This window comes from Rhinolophus sinicus, linkage group LG06, assembly GCF_036562045.2.
Source record: "Rhinolophus sinicus isolate RSC01 linkage group LG06, ASM3656204v1, whole genome shotgun sequence".
Taxonomy (NCBI): Eukaryota; Metazoa; Chordata; class Mammalia; order Chiroptera; family Rhinolophidae; genus Rhinolophus; species Rhinolophus sinicus.
In genome coordinates this window covers 107,980,521-108,005,834 of record NC_133756.1, presented here as the reverse complement: position 1 = coordinate 108,005,834, position 25,314 = coordinate 107,980,521, and the positions used below count along the sequence as shown (strand labels likewise).

At 38.8% G+C, this 25,314-nt stretch overlaps 1 protein-coding gene across 1 annotated transcript in view; it reads right to left on the bottom strand.

Moving 5' to 3' along the window:
- Positions 1-4,803: 4,803 nt before the first annotated feature.
- The window catches only part of RAB38 (RAB38, member RAS oncogene family), a 50,150-nt gene continuing 29,639 nt past the window's right edge, over positions 4,804-25,314 (bottom strand). The window contains exon 3 of the mRNA XM_019739564.2: positions 4,804-5,693. Coding sequence (XP_019595123.1) covers positions 5,541-5,693 — 153 coding nt within the window. The 3' untranslated portion in view covers positions 4,804-5,540. The remainder of the gene's footprint in view (positions 5,694-25,314) is intronic.

Sequence of the window (25,314 nt, the reverse complement as noted above, 5' to 3'; positions counted from 1 at the left end):
AAAAGAAAACTCATACCTTTTAGCTGTCACCTCCAATTCCCTCAAGCATGGGCACTAACTAATCTACTTTCTGTCTCAATGGATTTTCCTTGGTCCCATTATTGACACCTCCAAAAATATGTACCATCTTCACCTGATAGTTTTGTTTGCATTACTTTAATTTTATAATTAAACAGACAGCATAATATCATCATAACCACATTTCCTAATTACTTGCTATGTTGTAGGCGCTATGTTAAATGTTTTATGGTATTATCTCATGACAACACCACTTCTCACAGTAGTTAAGAGAAATGCTTAGCAGTGGATGGCACGTGGTAAACTCTGTCATCATTTCCTGGGCTAAGTATTGTGCTCTGCACTCAGAATATGGCCCCCTCCAGATATCTAAGAGGAGACCGGCTAGCATAATGGTTAGAAGCATGGAAATTTGAATTAGGTTGCCTGGGTTTGAATCCTTGCTTTACTGTTGTCAGTTGCATGAGCTTTGGCAAGTTGCTCAATATATCTGTACCACAATTTCCTTACTTATAAAATGAGAAGATGAGTACTCTCATGTAGGGTTGTGGGGATTAAATTCGATAATAAAAGTAAATTTCCTTATCAATGACTGTCCCATAGTAGGTGTTCTAGAAATAACAGTTGATCTATCACTAGAATGCAGAATGTGAGTGTTTGATGATGGACTCAATCAAGAGCTACGCAAGTGTGGAAAGTGATTGGAATTACCCACAGATATTGAAAGGCTACAACAAGGCTGTGCTATTATGCTGATTGCTGATCCTTGAAGAATGGGTAGAATTTCCAGCCCCTCCCCTCCCACAAAAAAAGGAAAATAATATTACAAACAGCAAGAAGAGCTAGCTGAACAAACCAGTCTAGTGTGGCTAGATCCCAGTGTTGGGATGGTAGAAGGAGAATGGTAGGAACATATATTCTATTTCCTTAAACCTGATTGGAGCTGCAGTCTCTGCATTTAGAAACAAATTATGTTTTCAGAAGCTATCTCTTGGTTTGGGCATTTGACTTCTCTCTTGAAATGTGGTGAATTGATTACATGTTTGAGTCCCCTACCTGATGATAACACTTTAAGACCTAAGACGGACTTAGTCATTTGTGTCTCCACAACAGTGCCTAGCCAAGTGTTGAGAATTATTCAACACATATTTGATGAAAGAGAAAAAGGATGAATGAATCAATAAATACTCATTTTGAAGACTGTATAAATAACAATGAAAGTAGAAGACACTCACCATACATATCTTACCATACATATCTTAGACACCACATTTCAGTGGATGTTTAGAAAGAAAAACAGCGGATTAGAGATTTTATCACAATGAAAGTTATGCTCCAGGTGCTCTGATGTTTTTAAGTACTACTAGCAGTTGAAGCTCAGTCAAAAATGAAATCTCTTAATTGGGAGATAATCCTTGGAAACACTGGTAGAGTGGTAGAGAAGTAAGACTGGGAAGGAAAGGAAACGGAAAAGATTGTGCTAATGAGCAGGTTACCACTGTGTGAAACTTTGCCTCAGTCCCACTGGGGACCTCTGAAAGAGTGCCTAGAGCAAGCCTCTGATTTATTCTGCCTGAAGGGTGAAGAAACTGGAGTATTTATCTACCAATTTTTGTCAGTCGTAAATGAGATTGCTCCTGAAGCTGTAAACTCTGTAGCACTCTGATCTTTCCAGCAGACAAGACGAATAGGCTCCATGTATCCAGAGAAAGCTTTTAGGCAGAGCTGCAGGGGGTTGCAATAGGAAGCCATGTGCTGAGAGGATACAGACATTTCCTCTGCTATTGTCTAGTCCACACCTTGGAGTAGTTCATTCTGTGCTGCTTTCACTGATATTTTTAAGGAAGTGACTGGTCATAATTCAGAAAGAGAGAGAGAACGTGGAGGTTTGGTGAGACAAGCTACAGTCTCCACTGTGGTACTTAATCTTGAGACCGTAATTGATGTTCATTTCCCTCTCTTACCATTTCTATTCCCTTAACCAACCTGCTTCTCATCTAGGTTCATTGCATGGTGCAATAATTCAGACTTTATCCTTGAGCGTATGTCTCAAGTTACTTATCCTTGTAACCCAATTACTTATCTTCATAGATGTTGCTGCAATTGCCTCTCACCAGGCATGGAAGCATCCAGAGACACCCCACTGAGTCCCATGATTTTCAGACATACTCCTTCCTCCCTGCTCCATTATTTAGCAGCAGTTCTATGTCCTCTTGGTAATCAGGATGAATTACCCTTGCCTACAGAGTAAACTGCCTTCTCTAACTCCTGGCCTGTGGGTATGAAGAGCCAAAAATAATCAGGCAGCAGCTGAGGCTATAGATTTAGTGGAACACTTACTGTGTCCCCTGGTAGAAGTACCAAAACCTCTAACTCTGTAGATTCTGAAGTTCTAAAAAGGGGAAACTCACTTTCTCCTTTGGATTATTCCAAGTGATTGTGGGAGGCTTCACTCCTACTTCCACCTTTGGAAGCTAGTTATCCAGACACAATGCTAAATATACTCATATCATTTAATGTTAGTACCCCATCTTAAACCTTAACCAGGTAGGGTGTCATTCCCAGTGAAACACAGGAATATATTTACAATCTCAAACCTGGTCTGCAGAGAACAGACACCACTGAGCTTCTCTTGGTGCTATTGTCCTTCTTTTGGGGACACTACTTATTGCTTCAGTGAAGAGAGTATATTCCGGGCTCTCCTGGGGTACACAATTAGCTGGTAGTTTCTCTGGCATCACAAAATAACACATTCTAACATGCCCACCTCTCCAAGACTTTGGAGCTCTTCTTTAATACTTTGCCAAGGCAGTTCTGGCATCACTGAATCATTTATTTTAAGCCAACATTGTTTCCTGGCTTCAAATAGCTATTCCAGTAGGACATGGGGATTAGCTCCAGGTGTACTTGCCAGAATGCTATAAATTAACTCATGAAAGAGCATTCTCATAGAAATAGATTATGTATTACTTGGTCTTACATTCTGTCCTCTCTGATCTAGCATCTCAAGGCCAATTCCTCAGAATCTTCTCAGTCCCACTAGTACTTACTAGTCAGGTTCTATAGTTAATTTGATTGGCGATCTATTTCATCTGCAACAAAGGTCATACCTTTCTGCTTTCATACTGAGACTTGATCCTAGTTATTTGTCCAGCAGCAATGAGGGGATATGGGAGCAGAACTAAGGGACAGCATCACCTTATAAACATCCTACTAAGGTAGGACTATTATGAGGCAATTGGCTATTTTCCCACTGGAAAGGGTAAGGGCATCTTTTTCTGGGCCAGAGTTTCAAAAAACTCTCTGGGTTCAAGACTCTTAAGAGCATCTACCCTAATATCTCCTCCTATATTGCAGTATGCGACTCCTTTCCTATCTGGGTCCTGATTTTAGTGGAAGAGATTTCTAGCTCTGTGAATGTGGTCCACTTTACAACTCTGCTTCTCCTAAAATCAAATCTGAGGCCTCATTTTCGGCACGGTCTATCCTGCAGCTAAAGGAGGACCATTTTCACCGTTGCTTGCAGGTCTTCAAGCTTTCACATCAAATCCTGAGTTGAATGTTGGCTGCCCCAAGTCTGTACATGTTTTTTCTCCCCTACAGAATTCCTATGGAGGTTAACTAACTCTACAATCCCGTGTCTTTCAAACATAACAGCAATAGAATTTTCCATCTATATTCTATCCCAATCCACCTGATATGAGTCTTAGTAATTATGATGTTACATCTTGCCAGGGATTAGCCCCACCACTGATGCAAGGGGGTCCCTGCTACCACCTGGGTGGTGAATGATTCATTTCAAGAAGCTGGTATTGAGGAATTGCTTCCTAGGCCACCTTTGTCCCAGCTAACTTAGGCTGGGCTTGAGTTCCCTCATAAGTCCCTGAAACAAGGATTGGAGTGAAAATAGTTATCTTGAGAAAGTGAACCCAGGAAGCACCAATGGAGGAGTGGTGAAGTGAGGAAAGAAGGAGAGGAAGCCAATAAAGGATGAGTCGCATGGAAGGTTTCCCCTGTGGGAACGAGGGGCTTCATCCCACTGGGAAGTTCTGAGACACTGCACAGCACATGCCTGAGAACTCTCCTTCCTGAGAGAGACAAAGAACCCAAGGTATTTATCCACCAATTCCTGTTATCCTTGGTTGAGGGCTGCTCCTGGAGACATTATCTCCCTGGCACTTCTGGCCTGCTTGTCTCACAGGTCAAGTGCTCCAGAAGCCAGAGAATGCCCTCTAGGAAAATGTCATGAACACTTATAACAGGAATCTGTGTGGTTGGTACTTATGGAAACAGTGAATTCCAAAATAAGATGGGGAGGACACACCAAAACATCTGTTACAAAAGATAAAGCTCCTGTGAGTGTATTATGACTATCAATGGAAAATAATGCCATTAAAAAGAAGCAGCTCCCTGCAGCACTTCAGTACTACAGCCATCATGTAAAACAAGATACCACCATGCATATTTTAGTTGTTGTTATTTTATATGTTGGTTGCTCTGGCACCTTTTTTGATCAGAATATATGAGGATATATTTCTCTGCTTAACCAAAAATATTTGTATACACTCATTACTTTCTTGGCCTAAATGCCAATATGACCAGCAGATCTAGATAGAATAGACTCATCTCAGTTTTAAAAGTGCCCAGCAGTTCCTTTAAATAAATGCATATTTCCCATCTCCTGTTTGAAATAAAATTTTAGAAATGGGTCTTGAGAATCACGGATACATAGTAAAAAAAAAGCTCACAATACTAAGAAACTTAAAGCACTTTCAGAAATAAGGAAGCAGCATCTGTTAATGTTTTATTTTTCACTTGTGAAAATACATATACATATATATATATATATATATATAATATATATTACATGTACAGACGAGTCCCATAGCTTGAGTCAGAGAAGCCTAACAAAAAGGCACATACAGGGGGCAGATCTTTTCATACAGTTTTCAGTTAAACCAACATTCAGGGGTTGGAAAGTGACAATAAAAGCAACATCAGCACAGGAAGCCTGGGTATATGACTCTGAAGAGCTAAATCAGAGATAATTCTTAGGTTTGTTGAGAATTGTGGTCATCTCTGGAGAAAATACTGTTTCTACTTAAGAGGTCTGTCAGAGCAGCAGAGAATGTATTGAAATCTAGACAAAGATACCCGGGGCAAAGCGAAAGCCAATGCTTAACTTGACAGCCAGTTTGCTCTTCTCCCCTTTCTCTGTAGGACCGAGGCCTTGGCTGATTCAAAGAAGAAAATAACAAGAACCACTCTGGCCCTGCAGAACTGTGGTCAGCTACAAGATGGAAAATTGTAACAGACTAAATATTTTAAAAGCTTGTAAACACTGTGCTGATGCTGAGAAAAAAAAAAAAAAAACATAAAAAAGAATATTTGCTATTTCTCTCTCTTACAGGAAAGATACAAGCATAAATCTTTGGCTTGCCCTATCACGTGTGTCCCTATCATGACACTTACACAACATGGTAAAAAATTGAGGCACAATTCATGAGAAGATGAAATTATTACTAAGATTTGGCGCAACTGGAGCAACTGACACCCTTGGGCGATGTGAGATGGGGCTTTACGATATCCGGCTCAATGGACTCCATCAGCTCACACTCGTTTGCAAGTATATGTTTCACCAGGCATCTGGAGGCTTCATCGATGTTTATATTTTCCTAAGGAGTAAAAAAAAAAGACAAAATAGCTTTTTAATTCAGTATTCTAAAATAATGCTGGAGCAGGGACCTCTTTGTGACAGAAGGGCGTATTTTTGCAATTCCTTTAAGTATCCTTTCCTATATCCTATCCATGAATCTTCTTTCTACTCCCCTCACTCCCATTTATTAATTCAAAGAACTTTACTTTTCGGTTCTTCATGAAGGTGAAAATATTTATTTTGTTTTGCCACATAAGAGGAATAATGTTTTATGGGCTCACATAGTAGGCTGAGTTTAAGTTAGAGGGCAAGTTTCTTATTTTCCCATACTATTACACTATAACATAATCTTGTAGAGGATACATAAGTCTTCGATTTAACTGAGGTTTGTAATTGCCCTGTGCACATACTACTTTTCTAACCTAGATATGAAACAATAATGAGATAGCTCTTAAGAGTGGTCATTAGGAGTTTCCAAGTATTTCTGGGTCTCTGCCTTCAGGCCAGATGGTAGGAGTGTGCTCTTCCGACCTCTTTGAAGTTAGGCATGAACATATTACTTTCATTGGACAATGAAATGTGAGAAAGGATGTGCCTCACTTTTGTATAGAAGTAATAAGAACCCATGCTTAATCCACCATGTTCTTTTGTCCCTGCTTTGGCAGTCATGGCAGCACAGAGAAGGAAATTCTCTTGGCCTAGGTCTATAAATGAGGTTCAAGAACAGCCAAGTATCCCATGATGGTACATGTAGCATGAGTGAGAATTATAACTTGGTTGTTTTAAGCCACTGAGATTTGGGGTTGTTCATTACTGTGATGTTACCTGGACAATCCAGATACATACACTCTTTAAAGGAAAATATGAAGTCAGAAATATGAGTCTAGCTTCAAGAATAAGATAAACTTAAATTTGGGGAAAATATGGAGCAAACACTTGAATCTAAAATACATTGTTCTGTTACTATAGATTAAATTACCTTTCATCTGATAGTCAGAAAACTGAAAAATACAAAATATTTACTACCAGTGTACTAAACAGAAAAAATTTGATCTCCAGTAAAGTCAAATACGACTGTTTTTATTACGATTTGTAGAACTTCTCTGATGTGCCTCCTCCTAGTCAATGTAAAGAGATATGGACTTCTTTATTAAATTGTTTTACTACAAAACCTTGTTGTCCAATCTGAAGTGTAACTATTTATCCCTAATTTTTGTACGTATGTCAAAGTTGTTGATATATTTTAAGATCAAAGCATGAAGTCATATTACATGGTAAACGTAAGAGATAATGATGGTTCCTAAATGGTATCTATGACTAATGCCTAATTACATTAGATGTAAATATTCATATCCTTCAAGTCCAGCCCTGAGTTCACCTGCTCTGAAAGCATATGGTTGGAACTTTTCAAGTTCTAGACAATAGCTTGGTCATTTTCTTCCATTTACAGAGCCTTAATAAAAATGCTTCTGGGGTTAACAAAGCTAAAACAAGATGAAGTTCTGGTTGCTTTTGTGCTTGTTTGTGATGTTATTGTTATTGGTTTTTATAGGAGAGCAGAATTCATGTCGCTGAGTCTCCCTTTGGTTATCTGTACAATCATCTCGATGATCATACTTATCTAATAAAAAATTGCTTCTCTTCACCAGGTATAGTCATCATTGGTGCTTTTACCATGTGAACAGTGCTGGGCACTTTCTATACATAATTTTGTTTAATCCCAGGATTCGTTTTTGTTCTTACTGATTTTGTGGTTATTGTTGGGGTACAGTAGGAATGGCCAGGCTATCTTCAGCTCAAGTATCTCCCTGATGCCGTGAAAACTAGTCCATAGAGAAGAGCTTGGCTCTGCCCTCTTCTCTGCTGTGCAGGTTACTATGCCTGCAGGTCACTGCCCATGGTTGGCATGCTCTGTCACTCCTCCTCCTCCTGGTGTCATGCCCAGGTTTCACACTTGAACTCCCTGTTTTTAGGCAGTAATCTGACCTAGGCAGGGACACACTCAGCTCAACGCTCTGCTCTTGAGTCCAGCCACTTGTTTATGTGAATAATTGGAAGCCAGGTCCAGGTCCTCTAATGTCTCATATTCAAGGAAAATGGGGATGGCTGGCCTCAGTTAGCCTCCCACGCCGTGGCCTACTGGGCCAGCACAGCTCACTAAATAAGCTCTACATTTGGGTGGTTATGAGGTGCTTGCCCAACAATTACTAAACCAATACTTTGGTTCCCATTTGGATATTGCTTGTGTGTTGGGGAAGGGAGCAACAAAATCCCACCCCAAATGCCAAACATAGGCTTTCGTCATATTTGTTTGCAAAGAAGAAAACTGATGTTTAGAGAGATTAAGAGATTTCCCCAAGATCATGCAGTAGGTGGGTTGGCGGGCCAGAAGTCATACCCAGGCGTTTTCACATCAAAGCCTCACTCTTACTAAGCTATCTTTCTTTTCAAGGTTGTTTTGAAGATCAAGTGCAATAACAAAAGTTTTTACCACAGCATTAGGCCCAGTAGATACTAAATAAATCTTAGTTCCTTTCTCCTTTATACATTCAAAGAAAAACATGTTTCTATGACAGGAAAATCTAGTTTTAAGCATCAGAGTAACTGAACAATGTAAGTTAGATTTGGCAGTAGTATTTTTTTAAATCTCCACTCACATATAAACATGCCAGCTAAACAGGGTTTTCTTTCATTAACATGCAAATTGGCAAAATCTACTAATGCGGTAAGGAAAATGCTAGTATGGACAAATCAATGAAAATTCATCATCATTATGAGAAACACAACAAAAATCTAAGCCCAATTAGTGCCAGCCTAGCCAGATCATTTTCGCAAAAGATAAGGCTGGTGAAATTGTTTGTGAGGTTGAAAACACAGAGTAAAGGTTAGCTGGTGTCAGGACTAGGATATAGGACCATGTCTAGTCCCATTGGAGCCAAGGAGGGGCAGTGCCTGCTTTTAAATTGCATGTAGGAACAAAGTGGCAGCTCACGGTGACTGAGCCACATTCATTCATTCAATCAGTATTATTTAGAGTCCCACTAAGTACTAGGCATACAAAGATAAAGACAATAAAATAAGTACTATTCTTGAATGAGCTTACATACTGGTAAGGTTTACGTAAACAGCAAGAGCATAATAAGGTTGGAAAGGGCATCTTGAGTCGGATCATTGTAGAGGCTTGAATGCTAAGTTGGCCAAGTAGCGTCACGGAGGTTGTTTTGCATGTGAAGTGTCAATAAACACAATACAACTCCATTAGTAGACAAAACTATACAGACCCTCAGTACTCTGTTTTATCAATCAATCTATCAGTAAGTATTCAGTAAATACCTATCATGTGTACCACGGTGCGGATTACCATGGCATACCTATTTCAGATTAGAATTTCAAGAGGAAGTCGGGAAGAAGAGCAAACACTGTATTATTTACCACCTACAAACTACAAAAAGGCATGGTGTGTAGTGTTTAGAGCACAGGCTTAAAGCCAAACTCTGGTCTCAGCTCCCCCGCTTTCTGCTTGTGTGACCTTGGAAGAATTACTTTAACCATTCCCTGCCTCAGTTTCCTCATCTGTAAGAAGGGAAATAAGACATTTACTTTATAGAGGATTGTAAGTTAATACATGTTAATATTTAGATCATGTGAAATACGAGACAAATACTTAGACAAGGGCATAGAGTACACATTCAATAAACGTTAGCTATATATTCCTCTCATTTAGTCATCAGGAAAACACAATAATATGTCTATTCTATTCTTTCATTTTGCAGCTGAGGACACTGAGATTGATAAGGGTAAGTGGCTGGCTCAAAGACACACAGTAGTAAGTGGTAGGGCCAACTGTGAGCCCAGTGAGAACAGTAAACACTAATATTTACCATATGCCTACTACAAAAACCAAGGAGTATTGAGAGCACAGGCTTTGAACTAGACCCTATCTCAGCTCTCTTGAGGAAATATTCTCCAAATAAAATAAAGGAACAGCATGGCTGGGTACATGTTTCCAGCATAAACAGGGTAGGAACATGCAGTCAGGGCCTCACGCAAAGTTGCTCTGTATTGCTGGTCCTTTCTATACACGACTAACGTCACAGCCAAGGATAGACTATGAGAAGGAAGAGCAATACAGAGCGAACTTCCCAATCCTCTTCTGTCCAATGTCAGTATGGATCATCAAACTGCCTGACAGACTACAGGCTCAGACCCTTTGGGCAATTATATTGCAATATAATTGACTGAGTTACTTGGCATCCAAGTAGACACAGCCAACCTCACATTTTCTAGGTGACTGTGAAGAAACAGAGCCTCTGGCGTAAATACAAAATGCTACCTGGGCATTTTTATTTGCATGTATTCTAGAGAGTGGTAACAACACATCCAGGAGTGTCTTTTGCTATCAGGGCAATTTATATATTCCATGACTTCCAAAACACGTATTCTTAGACTGAATCCGACTGTGATTTATTTACGTATTTGCAACATGACACGATGGTCTATTGTGCTGCCTGCTTTAGGTTGATATGTGCTCATCTTTGTGACTCTGCTCAGAATCTTTTCATTTATATCAATAAGTATGACTGAGACACAAGCTAATAAAGCATCTTAGTAAAAACAAATAATGGTAACTACCAGAAACATTATTGCGTATTTACGCTGGGCATATAGCAGGTTCTTAATTTATGAACTGACATTTACATTCAACCCCCACAAACAGCTGTGAAAGAGCTAATAGCCGTATTTTAAAGGTAAGGAAAGTTTAACCTTTAACAATATTAGGTAACTTACACAGAGCAGAACCAGATCTCGGTCTGTTTGTCATTCCAACCAAAACTGGCCTAACTCCACTTTCTATCCTGCTCCCATATGTTATCTTACAGTGTCTTCCAGAATTAAAACAGATATTGAAATACATTATATTTATAAATTAGTAGTTCTCAATCATGGCTACATATTTAAATCACTTAGAGAGTTAAAAAACAAATGTTACTAGGTCCTTCCTCCCAAACATTGACATAATTGGTCTGGGACAGGCCCAGCATGGGTGTTTTACAAAAGATTCTCCACTTCTTTAAAATGTGCACCCAGGGTGAGACATAGTCATATAATTAAGAATATCTTTAAAGCCACTCCTTTTTATTTCAATAGTGAACTTTCTGGAAATATCATTTAATACAGTGATTTTAAGCTGCACTGATTCTGATCTTCCTATAGAAGAAGGCATATAAATCTAACTATCTGAGGTCTTGGGTACTTGTCAGTATTTTAATTAGCTTTTCAGAACATCTGCCTGGTGGCAAATTATTTAATCTCTGACCCCCAGTGCCAGAGAGCAAAAATATTCTAGCAGAAAGCCTTCACATCTGCCTAGTTAGAAGCTGGCAAAGAATTCATCCTCCCCTAATCTTTCCAAATATATCAACCTCAAGCAAAACACCAAGTGTACCAGAAGCTCCAAGGTTAGGGCACTAAATTCCTCAGCCCTGTGAAATTTTAATTAGAGCAGATGGCCCACTGGATAAAAACACCACTGTAAGAAGTCTTACACAGAATAGGGGTTTTTAAATCCTTTCTCTGAGATTCAGCACTGGTTTATTAAGCATATAAGTGCCAAACATTTTGCTAGCTTTCATTTACTTTAGTTCTTATCTAATATGGGGTGTGCACAGTGGGCGCCTGTATTTTTGTCTGCTCAGTACTTCTTTCATCCCTCATCCTGAATATCGCTCCCTATTTCCTTTGGATAACTGCCTCCTTCCACTACAATCATGAGCTCCTATGGAGGCTCCACCAAACTGAGCCCTATATCTTAGACATTGTTCTCAGAAAGCGGCATTTCATGTAGTCTTTACAATAACACTGAGGTAGAAGGTACCGCCCTCATTTTACAGATGAGGAAAGTGAGGTGCAGAGAGGTTAAATGACATAGGCAAGGTCTCAATAAGGGGTAGAATCTGGCTTCCAGCTCCAATCCTCAAAGCTTTTTTATATTCTTTCTCTTCTCCTTGCTGACTTCTCAGAGTCTATGACCAGCAATTTGTTAGTGCCCATGGTTTGCCTAAACTCAAAGCCCACGGTTTTACGTTTGCCACACTCTCCATGAAAGAAATATGTGAGTGGAGAGTGTGATCCAGACAAACTAGGTCCTAAGGATGCCCCATTGCCTGAAAGTCCCCAGACTTCAGTCTATCTAACGGGCACTGGGAAGGACAGACTGAGCCATATTGTCACAGATTTCAACACAGGACAGAGTTCACATTGTCAATGGAGACATAGGGAAAGAAGAGGAACATTCAGATACAATCAGCCCCAAAGATTGTGTCCTTCAGACAATCCCTCTCCCACCCCCACTATCGCCCTACCTTAGCTCCTGTCCTTTATGCACTAGACGTCAAAGTCCATTTCAAACTCACTTCCTCCCCTCCCACTTCCTTTTCTATGGTCCCAGGGCCTCAGACCTTATAGCTCTCTTCCCTTGTCTCCCGCCCATCAGCAGTCTCTGCAAACCCACTTCAGCCAGGAAATGTCCTGTGCCCAGGCTGACAGAGAACCACCCAATATTAAAGAGGGAGGGACATTAGATAGCACTAATTCAACCTGCTATCTTTGACACGTTAGGAAATTAAGGCAACAGAGAAGGAAAGTGACTTGCCTGGCATCACACAGCTTACCTCTTTGCTCTTGCTGCTCACACACCTCTTTATTTTTAGAAAAAATATCTCTCCTAAGCAGCCTTCTCTCAGCACTACGAAATGTATCTTCAGTGTTCCCTGGCCCTTTCTACATACCTGGAACTTACCAATGACTCACAGCTGCCTATTGTCAGTGCCCTTAATGACATGGATTTTATCATATTATATTTGGGTTCCTGGCTTCCAGCACAATGCCTGGCATGTAAAAGATCTCTAGATACTATTACCAAAATAAGCTGATACCCGTTGATAATTTATTACATTTTCAGGACCATTTAATTACTTTACCTGTATTAACTAAGTGAAACCTCATGAAAACTCAGGTGAGGAAACTGAGGTATAGATAGGTTAAACAACTGTCCCAGGGTCACACAGCCAGTGAGTCAAACTTCCGGCACCTGGTTCTCCAGCCCACGCTCAGTCACTACTTATGTGACTCCTGAAAGTTCCAACACTGGTAAATGGCAAAGCCGGACTCTAGCCCAGAGCCCCTGCACTTACCAACTGTGACATACTCCTCTGTAAGGGTCTGCTGAAGGAATGAAGACTCAAGTGCCCTAACTGGAGGGCCAGTGCTTTGTTTTTGAATCTTGAAAATGATGAACAAGACGTTCACAATGTGTTTTGTTTGGCCCACAGCTGTTTATTTATTTATGCTTAATTTTAACTGTCTAAATGGCACATATACACTCTAGTTTTCCACCTACCGTACTCATTTTTGTTAAGTTGCTGGCTCCTGGAGCAATTCGAGTTCACCATCCCTGCCCCTTTCCCCATACCAGGCCTGACAACACTCATACTAGGCAGACACAGTTTCCAAGGTCTTTTTGCAAAGTTTACCATTCCGGTAACATTGCCAAAGCCAGTATGTAATGTACGACTGACCACTAATGACCAGAAAGAATCAAAACGTTCATAGATTTTACCTCTCTTAACATTTAGTTTTTAATATAGAGCTTTTTAAGTTCCTTCATTGAGTCTTATACTTAAACAGTACTAGAGCCCCCAATAATAGGTCTTGGTAAGAGAAGAATAAACATAAGCGTAAAAACTATCATTTAGCCCAAACTTAATAAACCCCATTAATGAAAACATAGCAGCCTTCAGTTAAGATACTTTCACTTTCATCAGTTTAAGAATATAAATGGGCCACCAGACACAAAACATTAATAGTAGTAATTGTTAATATTTATCGAACACTTACTCAGATACTATGCCATGTATGCTTCTTATATAACCTCATTCAACCCTTCATACACCCTGGGAGGTGAATATACCACTAACTGATTTTACAGACAGGTAGGATAAGCTACTTAGCCACATTGTTTGTTGGACTTACTCAATTCAATTTAAAGTCATATTTACTGTGTGCTAACTATGAGCAGAAATTGTCTGCTTTATAATTCATTTCTATCATGATTCAATGCTTTCATTCTGACACTTCCATGTGCCAAGTCTGAGAACTGAGACTGCAACATTTTTGTCTTCCGAAGTAGCAGAATGTAATGGAAAGAGGATCAGCTATGGACGCAAGTTTTCGAACTTGGTTTTGCCACTTACTTGAGGCCAATGGCAAGTCCAAATCCTGAGCCTCCCCTGAGTAACCTGTAAATTGAAGCTAATGATAACCACATTTCATAGGATTCTTGTTAGAACTTTAGAATTAGATGAAGCCCCTAGACATTACATATATGTCCTCAGATAAATACAAGCTCCCTTCTAGTGTCTGCTTCTCTTCATCTTCACCCTTCAGGTCATGCCTCAGTGATCCCCTCTTGTAAGTAGTTGACTCTGACTTCCCCAGGCTGGGACCGGCACCCTTAAATTCTGGCACCTATCAGTGGTCAATATGTAATGGCTTGTTTTGTTCTCCTGTATCTTCCACTGCACTGGGAATTCCAGGGAGCTTCACTGCTATATTTTAGCGTCTAGTTTAGAGCCGGCAGACAATAGGTACTAGGAAGATACTGGGTAAATGGACGAATGAACAAATGAATGAATAAATGAATAAACAAATGAACAAGGCCCTTAAAAGAGCAACAAGTTGAGGTTTCAGCCTGAAAATAATTTTAGATGGGAGATTACTACAGGGAATGATAAAGAAAACATATTCACAACAGAATTTACTCAAGTCAAACTGCCTGTTCTTGTTTTCTAGTTATGATTCTTTTAGGTGAAATGGAAGGAAGGCTGACTGAACCATTTAACAAAAATTGAACTGAACTACTAAAGACTTTGCAGTGGAGCAGACCTACACTGCAGTACTCATTTTTCTCTTCTCAAAATAATTTTTTAGACCCTGATGTTCCAAAAAAAACCCAAAAACTGTTTCAGGTAACTTCTGCTATTTAACAACCAGATGAATTTAGGCAAAATGCTCACCTTTCTTGGGACTCACCTAATAATATAAAGATAATAGCACCTACATGATAGAATTATGAGGATTAGAAACATTATATTTGCAGATAAATAGAATTTGGGTAACATGATATAATTTTATGACAATATACTATATACAATTATTTTAATATCATCTCCTCTTGAGAACTTTTATGAAACTGAATGGTCAATTCTAGCTTAACAATTTCTTTGCAGGACTCTAATTTATCTGGGTTTTTTTCATATACAACACTTTTGTCCATCACTTAACTAACTCTTTAGTACAGAGTTGGAAACCCTTGCTTTTCCAGATAACGTAAATGAAACTCTTTCTGCCACCATTGTTAGAATAATGTTGTTTGAATGAAAACATACAGGCACAAGAACGATGTGTAAAAGTAGAGGTGCTGATAAAACTAAAGAAATCCATATTTTAATCACCTTTTTGTATTTGGAATCTCATGATCCTACCTAACTGCCAGAACTCTGGCCCCCACCCTAGACCCTCCCGTCTCCCTCTCCCTACCAAATCCCTGATGTCCAACTCCTAACTTCTACAGTTAGATAACAAGTCATTCTTAGCCTAGCAACCTCTCTGAGGCAGCACTTACCATGTGCTATATAATTTTCTTCTTCCTGATGTGGAATAATACTATCCTTTTCTTCATTCTACAGACTTGTAATAGCTATCATGAAGTTCCTAAATGAAATAACTTATTATTCAGCAAATAACCATTGAGCACTTTCCGTGGACTAGGTACTATTCATCAAAGTCTTTATACTCTTTTCTTTAATATGCGATGGAGTCAACACTTAGGTGATGATCTTATTAGTAGTCCAGGCCTCTTCCGCCTCTGCTTCACCCTAGGTCAGGACCTGTGTGATCTTCTCTGATCATATGCTTCCATTTTCTTCCCAGGGCAATTGTCTTACATATTCCTTCCAGACTGTCTCCTGACTACTCTAATTAATGTTTAGTTATAGTCTTACCTCATTCCCAACTCCCTCTTCAAAAAAACTTTGTTGGCTCATACAGCCTACGCAGAATCAGTCCAGACCACCAAACTCAGGGCCAACCAATAAGGCCAGAACTTCACTCTCCTGTCTCATCTCCACTGGCTCCCCTTACCTGGCTGGGTTCCAACTAAACTAAACCACAGGCCACTCTGTTCATGCGCTTTGCTTGGGTTATTCTTATTCCACCCCTATCTGCAGATCCCCTGCCCATCCAGAGCAAACATATCTCATTTGGAAGTATGCAGCTGCTGACATCTAGCTGATTCACAAGGATTTCATTTTATTCTCCTTTGGATTTTTAAATGAAATTCAGGTACATTTCCCAGTTTCAGAATCTTCTGGTCATCTAGAATTTTTATTATTTGTATATTTGTTTAAGAGGAAAGTTCTGATCACTGCACTGTACACCTGAAGCTGAAGCTGAACAATAATGAATATATATATATATATATATATATATAATTATAAGAAGCGGAGTACAGCATTAGGAATAGAGACAGTGGAAACGTAATGGCTATGTGCGATGTCAGAGGTATAGTGGATGGGGGGCGGGTTCACACAGTGTGAGGGATATAAATGATAAATGTCTAACTATTACATTGTTTTGTGCACCTGAAACTAATTTTAAAAAAAAAAAAAGAAAAAAAAAAAAAGAGGAAAGGTCTAGCAGAAGGACTCAGAACTATCTTAGCTCTACCAATCACTAGCTATTTTACCTCAGGGACTTCACCATAACCTCTCTCCAAGCCTCAGTTACTTTACCTATAATCTGTGATTTAAAAAAAAAAAAATGCCCACTTCAGAAAGTTGTTGAGGATGGGTATAAAATGAGATGAGATATGTGAAATAACTCAGCAATAGTGTAGACATACAATAAGGCCTGAAAATAAAATATTGACACTTGGGAAATGATACAATATTGCATTAATATTATTAAGTTACATATAAGAATGTTTGGAGGGACAAACATAATTCTTTGTTAGAGTAAGATATCTCAAAGTGGGTTCTGAAGTTTCATAAGGTTGCACAGGGGAAAAGAGCATCTTATGGTTAAATAATTTTATGAAATGTTAAGTTAAAAATAATTCAAAAATGTTTCTTTATAACAGGAGTCCTTAGAGCCCTAGAAAGTAACAGAATGTAGCATGTGACTGAACTTCTTGCATTAAATGGAGAAAAGTTTTAGCATCGTGGGTGGGAGGACATTACGGGAACCAAAGCAACATGGCAGAACTTGGAGCAGAGGGTAAAGATCCACAACAGTATTGAGAATTGAGAAAAGGCTGATTCAGGTTGGGATGGGAGAGTTGGAGAGAAGCAAGCAATCCCCCTTTCCCTCTCTCCTCTCCAAGCACAAAATGAGTTTTATAAACTTCTCTGATCACAGAACTCTTATCTCGCTCTCTGTCTCACAGGGTCAGGGTCCCTCTTTGCACAATTTGGCAACTACTGATCAGGAGTAGTTGTGGTACATATAGGGGAGGCTGTAGATGGCAGAGGTAAGGTGGGGGATAGATACATTTATTAACTGATTTTGTATTACACTTGTGTTTTTTTTACCCTTACCTAGGTAGTGTTACCCCCAATTTTGCCTTTCTCTATTTTTCTGAGCCTAGCCCAAAATAAAGTTCATGTGTTTCTTTCAATATGACTTTAACAGAGTAGAGTGAGACAATGCTCATAACAAAGTTGGAAACAATGGGCCTGACTGGTTATGACAGAGTCCTGCCATTATCCACTCTGGTGAGTCTTCCCGGATCAATGCCCCACCTCGAACCTGAGCTAATTTGGATTGGATAACTCTCAGGTGCTTCCATAGCAGTCTCCTATAGTAGCTGTGATCATGCAAAACTGCAATAACTTTTGGAAATTTACCTTCTCACTAGACAGTAAACTTCTCGAGAGCAGAAGTGGCACTTTTATATACTTGGAGTGTCACCAGCTTCTTACACAGAGCCTGTTGGCATGTACGTGCTCAAGTAATTTATGAATGAACTGGCCTGTAAAAGGGAAAGAAACATGAACTAATTCCAATTAAAAATCATTAAAAAAAATAGTGTGAGCTGCTGTATGTTAAAATTTATCATACTGAAGTTTTATTTTCTTTTTTAAATTCAGGGCAGCTTTAGAGAATTAATAGACATGGGTCTTAGCCCAGATGTTGCTACAAACTAGCTTAGTCACTATAAACAGATCAAGTTTTCTCTCTGCATCAGTTTCATCAGCTGTGAAAGGAAAAAATTTATACTCTTTTTCCAAATAGGATTGAAGGTGACTTTTGAGACTATGTCCAGCCCTTGACTAATATAGTTAAACTTGGAGTGGGAGTCCTAAGAATAATGTTCCCTTAATGGGAGAAATTTCTCAAATTGAGTTTAAGTACAGGACGTTTATTTAGGCAATCATTTACCAGAGCAAGTGTACTCTATCAACATGGTTAGCTCCAAGCTTTTTGTTGCAAATATCAGAAACTTACTGAATACCCTAGGTCATTTGGAGGGTAGCTCCTAGGAGTGATGGAATGGCTGAAAGATTCAGGCCTTTCCAAGAACCTTAGGAAATGAAATTAGACTCTGAAACCCCATCAGGTCATCTTCATTTTCTCTGTCTGCCCAGCAGCTTTTTGAATATAAGAGGGAGATAGCTGCCATCAGCGTCTGGGCTTACATCCTTATAGCTTTTCCACCCAAGTGAAAAGGTTTCCTACCCAGAAATTCGGTTGGAGAAATCCTGGGTAAGGACTCTGATGAGTTTGGCTTCTTCAGCCACATGTTCACACTTAAGACGAGAGCAATTCTGAGTCCAGGAGAGACTAGTACCAGGAGGGGCTCCACTTAGGTCACGTGGCCACTACTGGCCAATCACTATGACTTGACGGATAGAGTACGTAGGAGATGGTAACTTCCATTTGGACAACCTGCAGGGGGAGCTGAAAGGGAATGGCTGAGGGGAGGGGCACAAAACTGGCCATGGAGGAATCAATGCAAAATCAGGAATTAGCTGTATTTAGCTGTATTTATTATATTGCTTTAAGGACATCTGCAATCGTCTACACAGATGTAGACATAAGTATTTACATTTTAGACAGACATAAGCAATGTATGATTTTAAAAACGGAAAAATAGTTTTTCATAAAGTTGTGCACTATCAAATAGATACATATCTAGTAGCCTCTGATAACTTTAACATATGCAGAATAAATGGACAATTGAGGTTTTAATATTGGACATGCAAAAAAAAGTAAAATAAAGTTGAAATACAAATGATATGAAACAAAGTATCTCTTCAGAAAGGCATAAAGTAGTTGTCTAATAAATTTTTCTGGCGGAAAACAAAGGAATAAAAGAGGCTTCTTGGAGCTTAACATTTAACCTCAGTTCTGATTTTCTGGTGTTTTTACAGAATTCCATCTGATTTAACGGATTCAAAAGGATACTAACTTTGCCAGATAAAGGACATTTCTGCTTCAAATATGAACTTTAAAAATATAAACTTTGTTCCTGAGAGCCAGTTAAGATGTATTACATGCTTTCTTGTATTATTAAATATTATTTAGAAGACAACTTAGCTTTTCTTGCTTACCCTGGGTACCTTTTCACTTTTTCTCTCTTTTTCTTTCTGTTGGTACTTTGCATATATAGCTATAGGTCTATAGCTAATAAGTCAATTCGATGGGTTGACACTTTAAGAATAGGATGGAGTTCTTCTTAATATACACATATTCCTGACTAGAAGGAAACAGACTAAAATGTTAACAGTGAAATCAATTGGTGGTTTGATTACAGATAATTTTAATCTTCTATTTTATAATTCTGATTATTTTCTAAGTTATTCATAAGTCATATGTACTATGTTAATATTCACATTCAAAGGTGTGGAACAAAGAAAATAAGAGTGATTAATTTTGAACCATGAATAGTTTAGGAAGTCCTAATATCTTTATATGATCTCTCAAGCTCATTCAACAGGAAGGAAACAACATATGTATAAATATTTAATGAACTGTAGAATAGAAATATAGTATAAGAATGAATGGAAAATTATGTAGGTTTTTCTCACAGATGGAAAACAGATGAGTAACCCAACAAAGAAGAGGAAAGAGATCTAAGAGAATACAGTTTGACTACAAGAACAGCTCAGGTAAGATCAGGTTTAAAAATAACATATACAAAGACAGAAGGAGAAGGAGAAGGGAAGTGAACTCAGAACTGATTCAAGGGTGGTCTGAGTTCATCCAAATAGGATCAGGAAGTTCAAACTAAGTACGAGGACATGCCCCCAGAAAATACTACAGGCAGAAAAAGAGAGTATTGGGGTTTATTCAGAGCAAAAGTATTATCACAGAGGGGCAGACTAATGCTTGAAAAATATGTTGCAAGGTTAGCAGATGTCACAGACAACACAGAGTTAACACAACAAACTAATTCCATTTTCTCCTGTAATAAAGATTGCAGATCGAGCAAACAGAAGACTACCTTTCATATCTTATCTTCAGTATTATGCCCCTCATGCCATCCTGTGGACAGGGTGGCTATGGGTTGGCTCCAAGTAAAATGAGTAAATTTAATTGGCTCAAATGGTGCCTAAGGGCTACTATTTAATTACATCAAAGAAGAAGAATATTTCTAAGGTGGTGGCACAGAGCTCAAACTTCTGATGGGAACTAACCTCATTTTTATCAGACGTTTGGATAAAGTCAAACTACCTATGCTCTCTACTATCTGCCCTCTGTGTGGCCTTATTTTCTCATCTAAATGTGGGACTGCACAGGGTTCAGTCCTTGATCCTCTTATCTTTAGCCTGAAATTTTCTCCTGAACTCCAAAATGACAACCAACTACCTACTTGACATCTCATCTGCTCTTAGTTGTCTTCCAGATTTTAACATAACAGTACTCCCCCATTTATCCATGGTTTTGCTTTTCACAGTTCACTGACCTGCAGTACGCCATTGTCCAAAAACATTAAATGGAAAAATTCCAGAAATAAACAATTTATAAGTTCTAATTTTTGTGCCGTTCTGACCAGGACATGATTCATCTCTTTGTCTAGTGCACCCAGGGTATATATGTTACCTGCCTGTTGTTAGTCACTTAGTAACTGTCTTGGTTATCAGGTGACTGCCATGGTATCATAGTGCTTATGTTCAAGTAACCCGTATAGTAGTCTAACACTACATTGCAATGCCTACATCATTCACCTCACTTCAACTCACCACGTAGGCTCTGTATATTTCATATCATCACAAGAAGGGTAAGTACAGTACAATAAGATATATGAGAGAGACAACATTCACATAATTTTTATTTTAATATATTGTTATAATTGTTCTATTAGTTATTCTCGTCGATCTCTTACTGTGCTCAATTTATAAATTAAACTATCATAGGTATGTACGTATAGAAAAAATGGTATACAAAGGGTGCCAAAAAAATGTATACACATTTTAAGAAAGGAAAAAACTGTATTAAAATTGTAATACTCAATATATACTGATAACAAAAGATGACTACAAGTCACGTTTGACTCCTGCAATTACAAGAGGTGCTCAAAGTGGTTTCCATCAGCGTCCAGACGAACATTGTTTGGTAGACGTCTGTGGCGAGCGTGTAAACTGTTCCAGCACCATAGCAGAAGAAGCAGGACTTGTTGCGAGGCCTTGTAGATCTTCCCTTGTGCACATCACACATAGTACCATGAGTCTTAAACTTATCACAAATGTGTGCAATTGCTAGGCATGTTGGAGATTCTGTTGCATGCTCACGCATCCATTGTCATTGTACTTCCACAGCGTTCTCAAATTTCAAATATTACTTCAAAATAGTCTGGCGCTCCTTGAACGATGACCATGCTTCTGCCATTTTCTTTGTCCTGCCTGTCGCATGGTGACACCAGCGTTCATTTGATTAACGCCATCTTTTGAGTGAACGTCATACTACACATTGCTACCGTAATTCAATTCAACTTTGAAAAGTAATACATAGATAATAGCTCTTAAAATGTGTATACGTTTTTTGGCACCCCCGATATATAGGGTTCGGTACAATCTGCAGCTTCAAGTACCCAATGGGGGTCTTGAAATGCATCCCCTACAAATAGCGGGGGACTACTGTATACAAAACTCAGTCTTGGATATATCTCCCCACTGACTACTTCACATCTCAGGACCCCTATCTCAGAAAACATCAACTCTAATGTTCCAGTTGCTCAAGCCAAAAACTGTGGAGCCATCCCCAAATCCCATCTTTCTCTCATTATCTTCATTCAAATTGTCAGGAAATCTCTCTGCTTTATGTTCAAAAATACGTGTAGAGTTTGACTACTTCTCACAATTTCTCTTTCTTAGATACTGCAATAGAGTCCTAGCTGATCTCCTTCCAACCTTCCCAGTACAATCCAGGCTCAACAAAATGACAAGCATAACTGTTTACATCAAATTGTGTGACATCTCTGATCAAACCCAATGTCTTTCCATCTCACACAGGGCAAAACCTACAGTTGTTACAATGCTCTAAGGGCTCAACATGACCCCATCACCTCTCTGACCTCATCTTTATCTTTCTATTAAAACACAGCTGTCACTTCCTGCCACAGTGCCTCTGCACATGCTACATCCTCTTCCTGGGCCATTCCCCTCCCAGGAATCTATAGGGCTCAATATTGTCCCTCCTGCAACCTTTAATTAAAAATAACTAAATAATAAAAACCTTCACAGTGAAACCTTCCTTGGTGACCTCTCTAAAATTGCTTTCCTCTCTTTGACCTGCTCCCTACATCCCACCCATATATGGCACATAAGCTCTAGACTCCTTCCCTGATTTAATTTTCAACTTAGCACTTCTACTCCACTGACAAACTATATATTGCACATATTTACTTTGTTTTTTACCTGTCTCATCCACTGCAACACAAGCTCCAAGAAGCAGGGATTCTATCTGTTTTGTCCACTGGATAGCCCTGGTGCCTAAAAGAGTACCTATCACATAGAGGAGAGCAGCTCAATGATTATTTGAAGTATAAAATAAGTAGTTAGACCATAAGATGATTTTGAAGTACTATCCAAATATAATTTTCCCGTGTTTCCATGCAATGGTAGAAGACAATGACATGCTAATTTGGGGGTAAAGGACAGGTTTCTATTACTATGGTAACACTAGACCTCTTTAGACTTTGATAATTTGACTTTTCTCCTCATGTCTTCCCTTCTTTACAAAAATCTGGAAAAGAAAAACTTAAGCTTATAACCAGATAAACAAATGGGTTATTATTCTCTTTCCAAGGAACTCTTCCTTTTCAAAGAGACTCATCCAGGGAGAACTGCCCTGATGAGCCTCTTGAGACAGCATCAAAAATTGGGATTCATACACAGTGTTTCAGAAACATATCATATGGATAACACTAGGCACTCGATTGCTGACACCCTCTCTTTCATTTTAGGAACCCTGTGGAACATAAACACTAAACGACTTGCCTTATGGTGCTCAAAGATTGTGCCTATACTAGAAAATGCAAAGTGACCAAGAGTTATACAAGTTCTCAACAGAGAACTTCCTTCCTGTGAGGCAACTTTTGACAGGCAAAATTATTCTGCAAAGATGACTCCACTTCATTTAGTTCAAAGAAATGGATTTACAGCTCTTAATTTTTCTGTCATTGGCTTTTCTATAATATTCCTAAAACAATCTAATCTCTTCAGAACATCCTCGGACACATCAGGCTAACCTAGTTTTTACACCATGCCCCAACATGTTAGGTCAGCAAACAGGCTGCTGAGGAGCTGCTGCGGCGGCAACTTCTCACTTATGTCTAATGAGATATTGATTTTTCCCCCAATCCCTGCAGGCTTTCCCAAGGAATCAATACCTCACTAGTCAGGGAAGCAGACGGAGATGAAACAGAAGACCTTGGGAGAGAGGAGGGCTGTCACCCGCAAATCTAAGGGTACTTCAAAGATGGCAAACAAGACACATCAGAGAAGGTAAAGGACCACAAAACAGGGAAAAACAAAATCAATACTGAAAAATATGAAGTAATACAGGGAGGGAGAAGTGAAACATATCTTAGTAACAAAACCCCTACTGAAACTAGGAAGCAACCCTTTCCAGAAGCTTCTGACAGAGACAGAGCCTTTGCCTATATTTTCCTTTCCTTTCCTTTTCTTTTAAATAGTAGAAGCTGAGATAGAAAGCACCAAGTCGATCCAGAGTCAATCAGATCTGAGTTTAAATCCTACTACTGACACTCACTAGTTGTGACTTTGGATAAGTTAATTATATCCTGCTGGACTTTAGTTTCCACATTATAAAATGATGAAAAACTAACCCTACTTTTAAAAGAAACTGTAATGAATTAAATTATGTAATGACTAACCTGTAGTCTAACATAGATAATCAGTAAAATATCAAAGGACATGGGCACCGTCCAGTTAGACATAGAGGGAATACGTTTATTTCCTTTTCTTACCAAAACTCTAAAAATGTGATTCCAAAGAAACAAAACATTTAAAATAGAATCTCAAGAATTAATAAGAAAATGTGATTCAGCATTCAAGAGATTTCAACACATTTTCAGAAATCTGAAAGTAATGGAGAACAGTAGTAGACTTACTAGGGTGTATACAGCATGACCTGAAGGGTATGTGAAGGGAGATATGGACAATTAGAGAGCTCAGTAATTCCCACAGAATCCAAGACCCATATGTTGAGAGTGACTGAAACCAGGGGACTGACTGAAGGTTAGAATGGGGAATGTCAACTGTACCCTTTCCCATTCTTCCATGTAAAATACCAGCAGCTAGGCCTCTATTCCCCTAGTCAAATACTGGTTCATCCTCTGAATAAACCATAGAAAAGAGACTTGAGACTCAAGACAAACCAAGTAATTTTCCCATGTAAGTGATGTTGAACTGAAAAATGTGTCAACTAAGCCTGATGATATGGCAACTGGACTACTACTTCCCTGCCACCTCACAGAACTCTGCCACCTTTACCACTGGCAGGAGAGAAGAGTTCCATGGAGACAAGACCTCCAACAGCTGATATCTGAGAGTCCCCAGTGACTGCCAACCTAAAGTGAAATCCACTCGTCAACAGTCAACACAGTCACTAACCAACAAGCCTACAGATACACACAGAACTTGGTGTCTGTTTTTGATGGTCTTATTCTTAAAAATGAATGTTCTGCCAAGGATCATCAGATGTTGAAGAGGAACAATCGACATAAAGTAGAATTTTTTAAAAAAGGACTGTAGAAATAACTCTAATGAAATTATCTAATGTAAGAAACAGAAAAAAAACTACTTTACAAAACTAATTAGTACTTCACAAATACAAGAAGTGATTACATTCTTAATGAAGAACAGGATGTTATCAAAAAGAACAATCAGAGAATAGGAAAAAGCTCTTCAAAATTAAAACTATGATTGCTGAAATGAGCAATTACAATAAAAGAGTGGAAAGTAAGATAAAGAAATATAGAAATTGAAATAAAAATGACAAGGTGCTGAAAATATGAGGGGGAAAAAAGCATAGTAGGTTCACAGATTCAATGCAGG